Raw genomic sequence first — 15,256 nt, 5'->3', positions numbered from 1 at the left:
AGTCCAATTAATATGAAATATATCTTTCCAACCCAATTCTAATGGATTTTGCTGTTAAAGAGTTGTCAGAAATTAGATCAGTTTGAAATAAGAATAAATTGATTACCAAAAACATCCTTTAAGGTAGTATATTTCTGACTATAAAAAACCATAGTGAGTTTTTAATCCAACAGTCATGTTTCCTTATGTCTTTAATCATAGTTTGTACAAATTCCATAGTGTACACACACATATATAGTAAATAAAGTGTATTTTAAGGCGAAAACTTAATGCATATGAGCATAGACTTTTTCAATAGAAATAATGATGCTACTTTGTTTATCTTTCCATTTATAGGTAACACTATTAAACTTCATGATAACTTCTGAGGGAATGCAAGATCAGCTTCTGGGAATTGTAGTGGCACGAGAAAGGCCGGATCTTGAAGAAGAAAAACAAGCCTTGATATTACAAGGAGCTGAAAACAAAAGGTTCTAAATGTCATAAAACCCAGAATTATTCTTATTTGTTTCAAGATCACTGAATGAATTACAGTACATTTTAAGCATCTCTTTTTTTAAACTTAATAGGTATACTAAATGGGAAAATTTAAGAATAAAATGTAAGAAATTACAGTGCCTTTATGTTAATTTAGAAAATTGCATTGTTGAGTGTAGTTTTAAATGCTGGTTCTTAGGTACTGGAAGAACCAAAAGGTCTGCCATGAGTCAAGGCAGTGTATTTTCACATATTCAGTAAAGTTTTAGTACAAAAGTTGTAGTATTCATTATGTACCTGAGGTAACCTGTTTTTATTGGAGTGTGTTATAAATGAATGAATATTTTGCATTCCACTGTCTGTTCATAATATCTATATCATAGATATAAAGAGTAAAGTCATATAAGTCATGTAAAATTTCAGAAAATAAATGGAGTGATAATTTCTGTTCACTCCGAGCAGAGATAACTTGATGGCAGAGTAGATTGGCCTGCCATATTTCTCCCCAGTTACCACATAAATGATCATTAAAAAGGGAACTGGAGCAGAAATCCCTGTCTTTCTGACATTTTGCAAGATAAGAAATTAATTATACGGCATCACTGTTACGGATATTTGTCACAAAGTGATGCATTTCTGTAGGTTACAAGCTTTGTTTCTTATAAAAGAACGTGTACGTGAAGTGATTTTAAACGATTCCTTTTTCTTCTGAGAAAATTGTGTTTTATTCCAGGCAGTTAAAAGAAATAGAAGACAAGATTTTAGAAGTTCTTTCATCTTCAGAAGGCAATATATTAGAAGATGAAACTGCTATTAAGATATTATCTTCCTCCAAGGCTCTGGCTAATGAGATTTCTCAAAAGCAAGAAGTAGCCGAAGAGACAGAGAAAAAGATTGACGCCACACGCATGGGCTACCGCCCTATCGCCATCCATTCCTCCATCCTGTTTTTTTCTATTGCTGATTTAGCCAACATTGAGCCCATGTACCAATATTCACTGACCTGGTTTATTAACCTTTTCATCCTGTCTATTGAAAATTCAGAGAAATCAGAAGTTTTAGCAAAAAGGTATGTAAAGAGAAATACTAACCAATAATAATAAATGCATGAAAATTAAAGAGTAATTTATGGCTTCCATTGTTGTCTCAGAATAGTGCCAACATTGCAGCACTTATCTAAAATGAACTTGATTAATCATTGTACCAGAAATAAATTTGAGGGTTAGAAATTGAACAGATGGGTCCAAATTCAGTCTGCCAAGAAACTGTTTACTGAAATATAGGAGAATAATGTAATTCTAGAAGGAAGAAACATTTACCTTTGTTTATCATTTGTAAAATATATTAATGACTAGCGGTATGGAAACAGTAGTTAATACCACCTAAAGATATGACCTCCACTGTCTGTGAGTTTGCATTTCAAAAGCTGCAAATTCACATTTTGAAACATACTATGTAACATTTGTCAAGTGTCAGGGTTTAAAAAAACTCCAAACCTTGTAATTATTTGTGGTAATGGAGTTTTTGTGTGTATGTGTTATTCTTACTTACAAAAATTACTTTATATTTCTGTTGTCTATTATAATAAAAATTTCATTTGTTTTTTTATCAGTGAGATGATTTTTTATTTTAAGCCATGTTTTTAATAGAGTATAATGAGAAACTACTTCTTAAACAAAGAAAGTAATTAATTCCAACCTTTACCCTTACAACCTTCTTGATGAATGTGAACCTTTACTCTTCATACCCACATAGGACACTCAATATATGTCACTCACAGGTAAGAATTATTTTTTAGAAACCCAAAATGTTAATCTCACTGAAATCTGAATCAAATTCCTTTCATTTCAGATCAAGGGTCTAAAATTTTGAGTATTCTTAGACTGAGCAATTTTGGTAATATATAATTGGAGACTAGTAAAGGTATAAGGCTTTTGGCTTGGCAAAAAAATTTCAATTGTCTGCCACTGAGAAAGAGAAGAGAGCTCAGAGAGGAGTAGGTTATTTCTTGGGAAGAAATGTGTAATAGACTTTAGAGTTTGTTTTTATATTGTATTTCAAAATGTTCAGGTGACTTCTCTATTTCTTCTAGTTCTGAAAATTTTAAGTTTAGCAGGGATTACAGAAAGAAAGAAAACAAAATTTTAAGTGATCTTTCTTAGAAAAGTTCCCAGACATTTGCATTATAAATTAGTTTCCTAGATTCTAAGTTCCAGTAAGGCACGGATTTTTTACAGACATGTACCTAGCACTTACTACGTGTTAATCACATTATAGGCACACAGTGAATGATGCTGTTTTTCACTGCATGTCTTAATTTTTACCTTGGCTGAAAAAATAACTACCACAATGTTAACTTGTGGTGGTTATTCTCTGAGCTAGTTTAAAATCAAGGTCTGGAGAGGAAAATTGCTGTGGGCTGCCATATAAAGACATATTTTTCATGTAAGATTGAAAAATTAGAATGATTCTGTGCCTTAAAAATGATTGGTCCTTCATTCTCTTGTTATATAAAATTAGAACTTATCTGATACAAAATCTATTTATTACTGTGCTATAGTACCTTAAGATTTAAAGAAAATCAGAACCCTTTTACCCAGATGTGAGATTTGGATGAAATCTAAAAACAAAATGTAGCTTTTCTTTTTAAAGTCTTTTAATTCAGAAACAATGAAAATCATATGTATGACTACAGTAATCCTAAAAGTATAGTTCAGGATCCAAAGAGTAAATAGAGAAAGTAGATTTTAAAACCTTCATTGAAATTAATAATAAACATACAGAAATGTTCAGAAACCAGAAGTATTTGCCTAGTGAATTTTCATAAGTGAGCAAACCTGTGTAACCAGCACCCAGCTCAAGACATAGAGTCCAGATAAAGAGCCCAGAAGTCACCCTGGTGTCCTGTTAAGTCACTAACCCTCTACTCCCCCAAGGTAAGCACTATCTGGACTTCCAACATCATAGATTGGTTTTGCCAGGTTTTTTTTTGGAAATCATAGAAAGTGTGTGACTGTTAACATTAGCATACCAAATTGTCTTAAATCTTAATATTGGTCTAGAACTTTCTCATTTCCTTTACTTAGGAATGTAAACATATTTTATTCTTATTTTTCTTCTGATGGTTATTATTCATAATTTTTTTTAAATGTCAGAATATGAGAGTACATACACTTAGGTTACCTTGTTTGCTCTTGTAAGGTAAAGTATGAGTTGTAGTTGCATCCTTCACCCAGGAAGTATGCATGCACCCCACAGATTGTTCCTGCTGGGTAGGAACCCACTGACCTCCTGTCCACCTCCCGCTTCTTGAAATTAAATGAGTTTTTCTCTTATATAAGTCCATTGTTGTTAATCTACAGTTTCAAATTAGTTCTGAGTACATGCAATGCTTGTTTTTTCATTCTTGTGATATCTACTTAGGTGAGTGTCCTGCAAGTCCATCTAAGTTGTAACAAAAGATACAGAATCTCCATCTCCCATGGATAAACAATATCCCATGGCATCCATATATCACAATTTATTAATCCATGCATGTGTTGAAGGTCACTTGGGTTGTTTCACATCTTTGCAATTGTGAATTGGGTTGCTATAAACATTCAAGTGCATATATCCTTAGGGTAAAGTAACTTTTTTTTCTTTGTGGCAGTACCTAATAATGGGATTGCAGGACCAAATGAAAGGTCTACTTTTAGTTATTTGAGGACTCTATATACTTCTTTTTATAAAGGCTGTGCTAGTTTGCCACCAGCAGTGCAAGAGCATTGTCCCCTTCTCTCCACAACCACACCAGCATCTGTTGCTTTGGGACCTTGTGATGTGGGCCATTCTCACTAGGATTAGGTGATACCTCAAAGTGGTTTTGATTTGAATTTCTCTAATAATTAGAGACAATAGCATTTTTTCATGAGGAGGAATGCTTGTGGGATTTGTAACATGCAAATATCTTCTCCCACTCTGAAAGTTGTCTCTTCGCATTGTTGATTGTGTCCTTAGCTTTGCAGAAGCTTTTTAACTTGATCAGATCCCATTTATTTATTTTTGTTCCTGCTACAATTGCCTTTGGGGTCTTCTTCATAAATTCTTTCCCAAGACCAATATCATTAGTTTTTTCCACACCTTCTTCTAGGGTTTTTATAGTTTTGTGTCTTGGGTTTAAATCTCTTATTCATTGCGAGTTAATTTTTGTAATTGGTGAGAGGTGTGGCTTCAGTTTCAGACTTTTATTTGTGGCTAACCATTATTAACTAAGTATGACACCAAGAATATATCATTTTATGTCTCCTACACATTTTATGTATATGCTGTGAAATTGCCATAATAACTTGGATCATCTGTTATTTATAAAATTTTTAATGCATTAGAATTTATGTAGCAGAATAAATAACTGTAGCAAAAAAATACATAAATACAGAAGCAAATATTTAACTAGGATAAAGTTTGTGATAGAGACTAAATTGGAATCTACCTATTAAGATCATTTCCCCAAATTATGAAATCCTCTTCTGAAACATTATTTTTAGTAGCTAGACAATGTACCATTTTATAAATTTATCATAGTTTTCTTCTTATTATAAAATTTATAATCTTTAGCTTTTGCATTATATTTAATGCTATAGTAAACATAATTGTCCACATCATTGATTAGTTTCTTAGATTAGAATCTCAAATTAGGGTCAAGGTGTTTCTCAGACTTCTGATATAAATTCCCTTCCTGGAAGTTTTTTCAAATGCACAACTCCATAGGAGAAACATATAATTTTATATCACTGTATCACTCACCATCATTAAGAATGATAACTAATCTTCTTTTTCACTTTAATAGGTTATAAAATATCATATTTTAATCTGCATTTCACTAGTGAGATTGAACTTGAACTCCTAATATGATTCTTATATTATAATTTTCCCTTCAATCTTTCTATCTACCAGAAGAAATTTGCCTTGAAGTACATCTTATTTCTTTCTAGAAAGACCAAATTTAGGTCACCTTGTATTAATTTCACTACACTGCTACAGGTGAGACAAATTAAATGCCATGTATGAAAATAAAACCACTATTAACACAACAATGAGGACAGGAATAGTATATGTTTATTTTAAATCTTCTAAGAATTCAACTATATTTCAGCAACTATTGTCAAGACCTTCTCTAACAAACTCTTATTCAGGCTTCTCAAGTAAATCAATTTTAATCTCCTTATGAGAACGTTACTGGAATTTCTCTGCTGGGTCCCTCATGTAAAGAAATTGAAGAATGAATTCACAGACCACCACGAGTAAGCAATAGGACAGATTTTACTACGGATAAGAGAAGAAGAAAAGCAAAGCCTGTGGTACAGTGGACAGGGTCCCAAGTGGGTCACCTATTTTGGCTGTCTAGGGCTTTATGTGCAGTTTGTCCTCCGCAGGCAGCAGGGGTTTAGGGAAATGAAATGTATGTCTAAAATGTGTCACAAGTCAGATCCAGGGAAGGAGAATGGTGGGATCACCCCTATGATGCTTATTGCAAGGGTGCATGTCAGATCTATCAAGTATAGAGTGTAAGTGTCTTAAGTAAACGAGATGAGGTATATATTAACCAGTGCGATGTAAGCATTCCTAGTTCTATATGAAATCAGCACATTGTACCCCATAAATGCATTAATGTATACATGATCTATGTGTTTATGATTTAATTTAAAAAAAGAAAAAAAACAGAGAGAATATGTCACAAAATTAGTGCCAGAGGCCTATGAGCCATTTTAAAACTGTATTCTACTTCTTCTGGGGAGCAGCAGCTTAGATGGAGCATTGATCAAACTCAGGCTCAGTCCCAGAAAATGGAGTCCATGTCCAGCCCTAGGTGAAGGGGACCTGCAGCAGGAATTCTAGTGGGAGATAAAATAATTAAGAAATTAGAAAAGCAAAGGAAAAAATGAAAAAGAAAATAATAGAGTAGGATGATTGACAGCCTAGGCTAGACTATCACTGTGGAAATTGCCAAAATCCAATCATACAGGTAGATTAATTTTTTCTGGACACATTAAGAAACACAAATATAATTTTGTTTAATCATAATCAAACTATAATTATTTTTCCTTCAGCTAAATTGTTTTGCTTAGAAAATTCAGGTCATTAATCCATGTCATTTATTAGCTCTCTACAAATGTTTTAAGCCAACTGCTCATTTCTATATATAAGTATTAAACTTAGGTAATAAAAATATTTTTTAAATTTTTATTTCAATGATAATTTATTTCCTTACATAATAATTAAGTGAAAATGCTTCAAGTGTTATATTGGTGTTGAGAATTATTATGGACACAGATCACATGTTAGCACTTACCAGAAAGTTGTTAGTTGAAAATATTGTGATTGTTCCTATTTCCATGTTTTATCTCTATGGCAAATAAAAATGCAATTTATCAAATTTTGTGATTTCTTCAGTTTTCATGGATTAATGAGCAGAGTAGCATAGAACTAAACAATGTTAATTTAATGAAGAAGCTATTTTAGTCTATTCATTTAATATATAATATAAAACATTTAGAAGTATTTATGTTATAAAGAGGTAAAATTTTATCCCCAGAAATGCTTTGTATTTTTTTTTTTTGTAGAGACAGAGTCTCACTGTACCGCCCTCAGGTAGAGTGCCGTGGCGTCACACGGCTCACAGCAACCTCTAACTCTTGGGCTTACGCGATTCTCTTGCCTCAGCCTCCCGAGCAGCTGGGACTACAGGCGCCCGCCACAACGCCCAGCTATTTTTTTTTTGTTGTTGTTGTTGCAGTTTGGCCGGGGCTGGGTTCGAACCCACCACCCTCGGCATATGGGGCCGGTGCCCTACTCACTGAGCCACAGGCGCCGCCCAATGCTTTGTATTTTAAAATAGTCTACAAACCTTTTAATCTAATAGATTAACATACCATACATTGACTTTTTTCCAAAAGGAAGATTAAGTTTTTAACAAAATTAGTCGACAGTAAAACACAATTCTACCCAAGTGTTTCTGCGTTATGTAGCTCTCAAATTAGTGTTATCCAGTTAATGAGGATCCTTGATAGTTTAGGGGGTAATTGACTGGAAAGTTTATTAGAAGAACATACATCTAAATGGTTTGTAATGGGTTTTCTTAAGATCATTTTCTTTAACATGTAATATATTTTGATTTATTTACTTTTTTTTTCTGTTGATTCTTAGGCTTCAGATTCTCAGGGATCACTTCACTTACTCACTCTATGTTAATGTCTGCCGGTCACTCTTTGAAAAGGATAAGCTGCTCTTCTCCTTTTGTCTGACTATAAACCTACTGCTACATGAAAATGCGGTCAGTACTGTTTTAGTCTCCAAAAAAATAAAATACCATAGCATTAGCACTGATTCATTAACTTACTAAATTGTATGGGACTATATTAAGAAGGTTGTAAATAGTTTAAAAATAACACTAATTATTATCATATTTAAGGCAAGACATTAGGAGACTGAATTCCACAGGGCAAAATATAAATTAAGCAAAGTTCATTATGTTACTGTTACTTAAACTTTATGTTTTGGTGTTACTTAACTTTTTATATACTTTATTTTAAAATGACTCAGTTTATTAGAATCTCATACCAGTATGTATACAAATCTATAAAATGTTAATATTGATATATACCAATATTGATGTGTTTACACTAACTATAAATTTTAATGTTTTTGAAAACTTGTACAAGTTAGTCAAATTTAACCATTTGGTCTTAATATTTTACATAAACTTTTGCTATCTTTTAAACCTTATTTGCTTAAAATATAGAAAACACTTCAGAAATGGGAAAGAAGTGTTCCGTAAAGTCATTATTATAATAAACACACTTGTGCATTAAAGATTTGCTGATTTTGTATGGCAAAGAGTTGATTGAATTCTGAAGAAGTAAAGACTTTATTCTTGCCCTTTTTTTGCCAAAGTCTTAAAGTAGTACCTCATAACTTATGGAAAATAATTGAAAAACATGGCAAATGGTAGCTTTCTATCTTTCTACAATTTCTAGTGCCAATAAGACTCTAAGCAGCAATTTGGAAAACATACATTAAGTAGAATGTGTTTGGTTAGACTAGTAACTCTGGAGGAAAATTATCAAAAAGCAGCTATTTAAAAATGAAACTATTTTGAAAACGGGTTATAATGGGCACATTTGTTTCTTATGAATAAATACTGAGCTTTATCAGTAGCCACAGAGTTTCCTAGAGAGTGTGTCTGAAACTTGAAAATCAACAATCAACTCTTTTTGAATGGTGGTAAACGTAACTAGTTTGTGATAAAATCATTTCTGACTCTTCATGCTACCTGGTTTTCCAAAGGTTAATAAAACTGAGTGGAGATTTCTGCTAACTGGAGGCATTGGACTGGATAATCCTTATACTAACCCTTGTACATGGCTTCCTCAAAAATCTTGGGATGAAATATGTCGATTAGATGATTTGCATTCCTTCAAAACCATTCGCAAGGAGTTTATGCGCTTAAAGGATGGATGGAAAAAAGTATATGACAGTTTGGTATGTTTCAATCCTTTTGCTTATTCCAAAGTTTTTAAATGGAGGAAATAATGTTAGATAACTTACCTTTACCTTTGCATAAAAGCAAAATTTAAATAAACTTTAAACAAATAGTCACATATTGAAATGCAAGTTTTGATTAATGTTATCCTAAGTCAGTGGTTCTATTTGAAATTTCATTCAAGTTCCTTGAAATTCATTGGGATGCAAAAAAGCTGTATGGTCCTTAAAAATATTCTTGTTGAATTTCCATGATAGTTTTTATTCATTATCAATCTAGATTTGGCAAGAGTAATAGTAGATGAGTTAAAATTTTGCAAAAGAGCTGCTGGGTTTTTTTTCCATGCATGATACAAACTAATAAATATTTTTGCCAGTTGAGGAAAGGAAAAGGCCAGTGCAATAGTTCTAAAACAATTTTCGTGAGACCTTGTCTTACTGACTAGACACTATTTTACTGACACGTACTTTAATACTCACAGTTTCTCCTCTGGGATGTAGCAATTGCTGTTTTCCATTCATTTTTCTTTGGTTCAAGGGCTAATAATATTTTTCTAATTCTCAGTTAATTGTTTCTATTCCTTTGTCTCTACTTTCTTAACTTTTTGCTTTCCTATGGGTTTAATATGCAACAGCTCTGTTTGAAGGAAAGAAAGAATGAGCATTTTTTATTGGACTATATTTTATTTGGTTACCTACTTGTGTTATATATGTGACAGTGACATTGTGTGTTCACATGAATTCAAATGTTTGGAAGGGATCTCTTTTGGATTTCTCCTTGTTAGTAATAAAAAATGTTTCTTAGAGACAAATATGTTTTTGTGAGTACTTCATTCTAATTTAAAATTGAAATTTTATTAACTGTAATGAAGCATACAGACTTCTGACTCGGGATTCCATGTTGCTTTCCCTAAAGTTTCACAGGTACACATGGCCCCTTTTTCTCAAGCTTTACCCCTCCTCTTGGGATGTTGATACCTCTCTTGTATATTTTTAATAGAGCTCTCTTTTTTGGATTCTTCTTCACTTACACACATTTTCAAATCCCTCTTTTTAATAAAAGATTTTAAAAATTGTTCAAAACAAGACATAACACTTAATAAATTTTAATACAATGCCCTTCCTACTTCTTTCGTAATAAACATATATTTTTATATGTAGATGATGAGAGAAGTGGGTGTTTGGAGAAATAATGGGAAAATAATCCTATATGCACATTTCTTCTTTTCATAGTAGGGATCATTTTGTCTTTGTGTTAATATTGACATTAACCTGCTTAATTCATGCTCTGCTTAGTTTTTATTACTTTGAGGTATTTTAAATTTTCTTCTCATTACTTACTTCATAATTTGTCCCAAATTTACACTAAATAATAAAACTTAAAGAAGCATTCTTGACTTCATTTAGTTACATGTTTTCTCTAAAAATTGATTTATAAGTTAAAAAACTGTTTTTAGAAATGATCTCCAAAATAACACTGAATTATACACACTGTAATTTTAGGAACCACACCATGAAGTTTTCCCTGAAGAGTGGGAAGATAAAGCAAATGAGTTTCAAAGGATGCTTATTATTCGTTGCTTGAGGCCAGACAAGGTAAATATGGGCTTTGGAAGCAGCTCAAGGATTCCAGCCCCTCCTCTCTCCACAGTCCAGCTGAACATGTACTTTCTTACATGTGATCATGAGGGAAGTGGAGAAGCCTGCAGGAAATAACCCCACTTCCTTCTAATGCAGCCGTTTTTCTTAATTTTGTATATTTATTTAAACCATTCTAAATTAGTAACTAATCGGATTATATGCATATTTTATAGTTTTATTTTGTGATTATTCTTTTTAATTTATGGCTTCCATTATGCACACTCTACTTCCTTTACATGTGATCATCTCATTTTTATTATTAATTACTTTAGTGAAATTAGTTAATGCTGTTAACATCAAGCTAATAAACTAGAATCTCTGGACTTCTCTATATAGCTCTCTGTTGGAATTTGGAAACCAAGTAGAATATTGTTTTAAAGATGTTCATCATTGACAACAAAGGAAAATATTGATATTGTTACTTTTAAATTCTTTAGAAGATAAATTATAAACCAAACAAAACAGCAAACCTGTTGTATCAGAAAATTTCAATACACATTAATATCCTCATTTGTATTACATTCTTTTTTTCTACTTCAACAGGGTCTTGCTGTATTGCCCAGCCTGGAGTGTAGTGGTATTATCAAAGCTCACTGCAGCCTCAGACTCCTGGGCTCAAGCAATCCTCATGCCTTAGCTGGGCATGTAGCTGGGACTACAGGCACAGGCCATCAAGCCAGGCTGATTGTTTAATTTTTTTGTAGAGTCTTGCATGTTGGCCAGGCTGGTACCTAACTCTTGGTCTTAAGCAATTCTCCCTCCTTGGCCTCTCAAAGTACTGAGATTACAGGTTCAAGCCATTGTGTCTGGCCTTGTATTATGTTCCATAAAAAAAATTCACCTAGGAGTGGTGCCTGTGGTTCAAAGAGTAAGGCGCCAGCCCCATATACTGGAGGTGGGCAGGTTCAAACCTGACCCTGGCCAGAAACTGCAAAAAAAAAAAAAAAAAATTCACCTAATTGTATTGACTCATACTTAACAAAGAAGAATATGGATGTTAGGTATGTTAGGAGAAATGAGAAAATATCCCAGTTTTCCATTGTTACTACTCAAACTTTTTACATAAATATTTCTTTTTTTTTTTTTTTGTAGAGACAGAGTCCCACTTTATGGCCCTCTGTAGAGTGCCGTGGCCTCACACAGCTCACAGCAACCTCCAACTCCTGGGCTTAAGCGATTCTCTTGCCTCAGCCTCCCGAGTAGCTGGGACCACAGGCGCCCGCCACAACGCCCGGCTAAAATATTTCAAAACTTAACTGTATTCAGTTTCATTTATTAATGACTAAACGATAATACTTTCATCCCAACCAAAAATAAAAGCAGAACTTAGATAGTAAAAGCAATCAGTTTTTTAAGACTGTGTACACATCAGTGATAACGTGGAGCAGAGGCCCCCTTTCCTCTCTGAGCCGCAGTCTGTTTAATGAAACCCTGTGATTCTTGCTTGACTTGGCCATCTATTCTTAGCCAGGGCCCAACTATCCATTAGATGTGGTAGGTGCCAAGGGCCCGTGATAATTTTAGGGGCCCAAGAAAATGTTTTAATTTCTTTTAAAATCAAAAGAATATAATCCAGTACCACAACAACTATAAAATATAATTTTTAATATTTTTTATAATGAAGGGGCCTAGAGGCCATGAAAGTCATAGGGCTACCCTGCTGTTGAGTGCTAGAAGTAACTACAGTTGATTAGCGTTCATCCTGAGCCTGATAAAACACCCTCCCTCCACATTTAAAAAATGGATCTCCATTAAAACTTCAGTGTGAAACTTCAGAAGTTTTCACTTTAAGTATTAAAGTTGAAAGAGTATGAAGTGCTTCAAAATCTTGCTTAATATGGCTTCATCCTGGAAAATCTCTTATTAGAATGTTCAGTTGCCCACTTTGTTTCCTAAGCTCTGCGTACACCACCGACCTTTTCCCTTGATGTATGGAAAAAAGAAGCTTCTCGTTTGTGTTTTATTTTAAGTTTAATTAGAAGTGACTAGTGAGCCATTTCCTAATTGCAACAGTTTCATCTGCATGTCTTTCCCCAGTTTTATGTTTTCGAAGATTTGATGCTTTAATCTGAATACATCGAGCTGTCAAATAGATCAAATATTACTTTCTACATTCATTCTCCTTTTAAAGGATATTTGAGGGAGGTGGGGAGTTATATATTCAAGCTGAGATGTTTGGGCGATTTTTTATTTTGGGGGGCATTTTTTTATTTATTTTTTATTTTTATCTCTATCAGTGGAGATTAAAATCATGGCTTTATACTTTACTCAGCTACTCTGCTGAATAATTTAGCACCCAGTCTTTTAAATTTTTCATTGGTATTTACAAATCTCCTACAGGACGTTTCTGCTTTCCTTGCATAGATAGTGTGTAGACAGTGCTACTCACTGGTGTTTCTAGTTCTCTCCTCTGTGCACACTTCAAGTTGGAGGGTAGACAGGGTTGTGACCACACACCTTGCTGTGACTAATAAAATGGGAGCAGAAACATCAGGGCAGAAGCATTTAACTCCCAGTGTGAGATTCTCCAGGGCACTCTTTGCTGTCAAATTTGTGGAATCTTGTGTTGCCATAAGCAGGCTTGATTGCTAAGGCAGCGTGTGGAGAGTTAGTTGCCTACACATGTAGACGACTTTGGAGGGACGAGAAGCAAGCTTTCATTATGTTCAGCCACTGCAATTGAACAATGGCTTGCTACTGCAGCTAAACTCAGTCTATCTTATGTGGTACGATTAACTAGTTAATTTTAGCTACATACCTTCACATCCATATCTTTAATGTAAAAATAATTACATGTCAGTATGGGATTATTATTATCTAGCAACTTCAAACCCTTTGATCATACTGTTGCCAGATACTCCCGTTTCAAGTGGTGAATTGTTGAATTTGGAATCTGTATATGATAATATGGTATATGACTGTTATGCTTGCTTTTAAAATACTGCTTTTAAAAGAAAACCAAGGATTACCAAACCAGGGAAAGGAATGGCACTATATAGGGCTAACATTTAAGCTAGTACTCTTTGACATCTCTAAGTCAAGAGATAATCTGCATACCAACCAGGAAAATCAGCAATTGGTTGATCTCTAATTTCCAGTAGACATTGTTGGCACAATTTTTGGGGGGGGGTATGGGTGTCACCTCTTCCTCCTCTCAAAACAAGCCTCACTCAGTGGTAAGAAGCCATAAATGCCAAGTTCTTTAATACTCTAATTTGGAAAGATGTAAAAGATCTTTACTCTACTAAATCACTGGTAGGAAAAACAAGATGGGCTTGCACTTTCCTCTAGAATTCAATAGTGTATAGTATTTTATTGACAAAAGAAATGTATTCAAATGGATAAATAATGAAATGTGAAATGTTTTAAGTCCATTTACAAAATGAAGAGCTTCTGGCCACAGTTCTGTCTTTCTGAACTATAAACAAACAGCAAATTAATCAATTTTCAATAAGAAACTTGTCAAATATAAGCTAATATGTTTTTCTGACCTCAAATAAATCCTATAGAACCTTTCAATAAATAGTAAAACATACATAAAAGACCACGAACTTCTTTCCTGCCAGTGGGAAGTTGGTTACCTAAATTAGTTGGTAATTTTTGTTACTGACAGATTTCATTTTACAGACTTAACATTGGCATCATCAAATTACACAGGCAAGCCCGATTCTGTTGCTTTGGGAACTGGATAGCTAACTCAGATCCATTTACAGAATGGATCTGAGAATCAGAAGTTACAGTTTATCTTAGGAGCAAGCAAGTTTTGTTCACCTTTAACATTCAGAGTGACACATTGTGGTTTGTCTCTGCTCACTCGGGTGAGCATTTGATCTTCCAGTGCTAAGACAGAAGCCTCACTCCACCCTGCTAGCCATGCATGCCTGTGCACAGGGCCCGACACCAGCTTGAACCACTTACAAAGGCAGGGCCACATAGAACTCAATCTTACTACACGTAAAACCCTGCAATTCAAATTCATGTGCTTTTCATTTTCTTTGTAAAACTATAATTTAGCGATGTTTGCCTTGGGATGAAAGAGGTTATAAAAAAATGTTTTGTTAGTTTTATTTTTAATCTAGCAAGAAAAGACCAACTACAGGACAAAGAAATAATAATAAAGAGAAGGGTAAGTACAAGGCCTACAACAGGCAGTTGGGATATTTTTCGTTTTGAAAGTTTGACATCTGCTACTGTTCAAAATATCAAATATGAAATAACTCCTCTAGCAATGAAACTTTATGTAAAGGTGAATTTATTATTCTATGATTTTATTTGGAATTTCTGTAAGCAGAACTTACCCTCAGAAAAGTAGGTATGCTGAGTTTTTAATCCATTTGCTAATTCAAGGGATACTTGTTGTGCGTGGGTAATATATAAGTCATCTTCTTAGGTCCTTGCTATCACAGCTCTCATTTCTTACTCATCCATACCACTTCCATACTTGAATGGATCTAGAAAAATATTAGGAGGGATTCAAAAATCTAATTCCAACCCAGACATTCCTCCATGGCTCTTAGTTCCCCAACCTGTCACCCTCAGTCACACACACACACACACACACACACACACACACACACACACACACATACACACACACCAGGTTTGACACTTTTCAAAAGGC

General features: G+C 33.9%; 1 protein-coding gene across 1 annotated transcript in view; it reads left to right on the top strand.

Moving 5' to 3' along the window:
- The window catches only part of DNAH7 (dynein axonemal heavy chain 7), a 324,659-nt gene that overhangs the window by 266,398 nt on the left and 43,005 nt on the right, over nt 1-15,256 (top strand). Inside the window, exons 50-54 of the mRNA XM_053597477.1 lie at nt 337-470; nt 1,211-1,546; nt 7,660-7,786; nt 8,800-8,994; nt 10,498-10,590. Of these exons, the coding sequence (XP_053453452.1) occupies nt 337-470; nt 1,211-1,546; nt 7,660-7,786; nt 8,800-8,994; nt 10,498-10,590 (885 nt within the window). The remainder of the gene's footprint in view (nt 1-336; nt 471-1,210; nt 1,547-7,659; nt 7,787-8,799; nt 8,995-10,497; nt 10,591-15,256) is intronic.

This window comes from Nycticebus coucang, chromosome 7 (assembly GCF_027406575.1).
Source record: "Nycticebus coucang isolate mNycCou1 chromosome 7, mNycCou1.pri, whole genome shotgun sequence".
In the NCBI taxonomy this organism is placed as follows: domain Eukaryota; kingdom Metazoa; phylum Chordata; class Mammalia; order Primates; family Lorisidae; genus Nycticebus; species Nycticebus coucang.
Note: the sequence above shows the minus strand (reverse complement) of the source record. Positions and strands in the feature narration are given on the sequence as shown.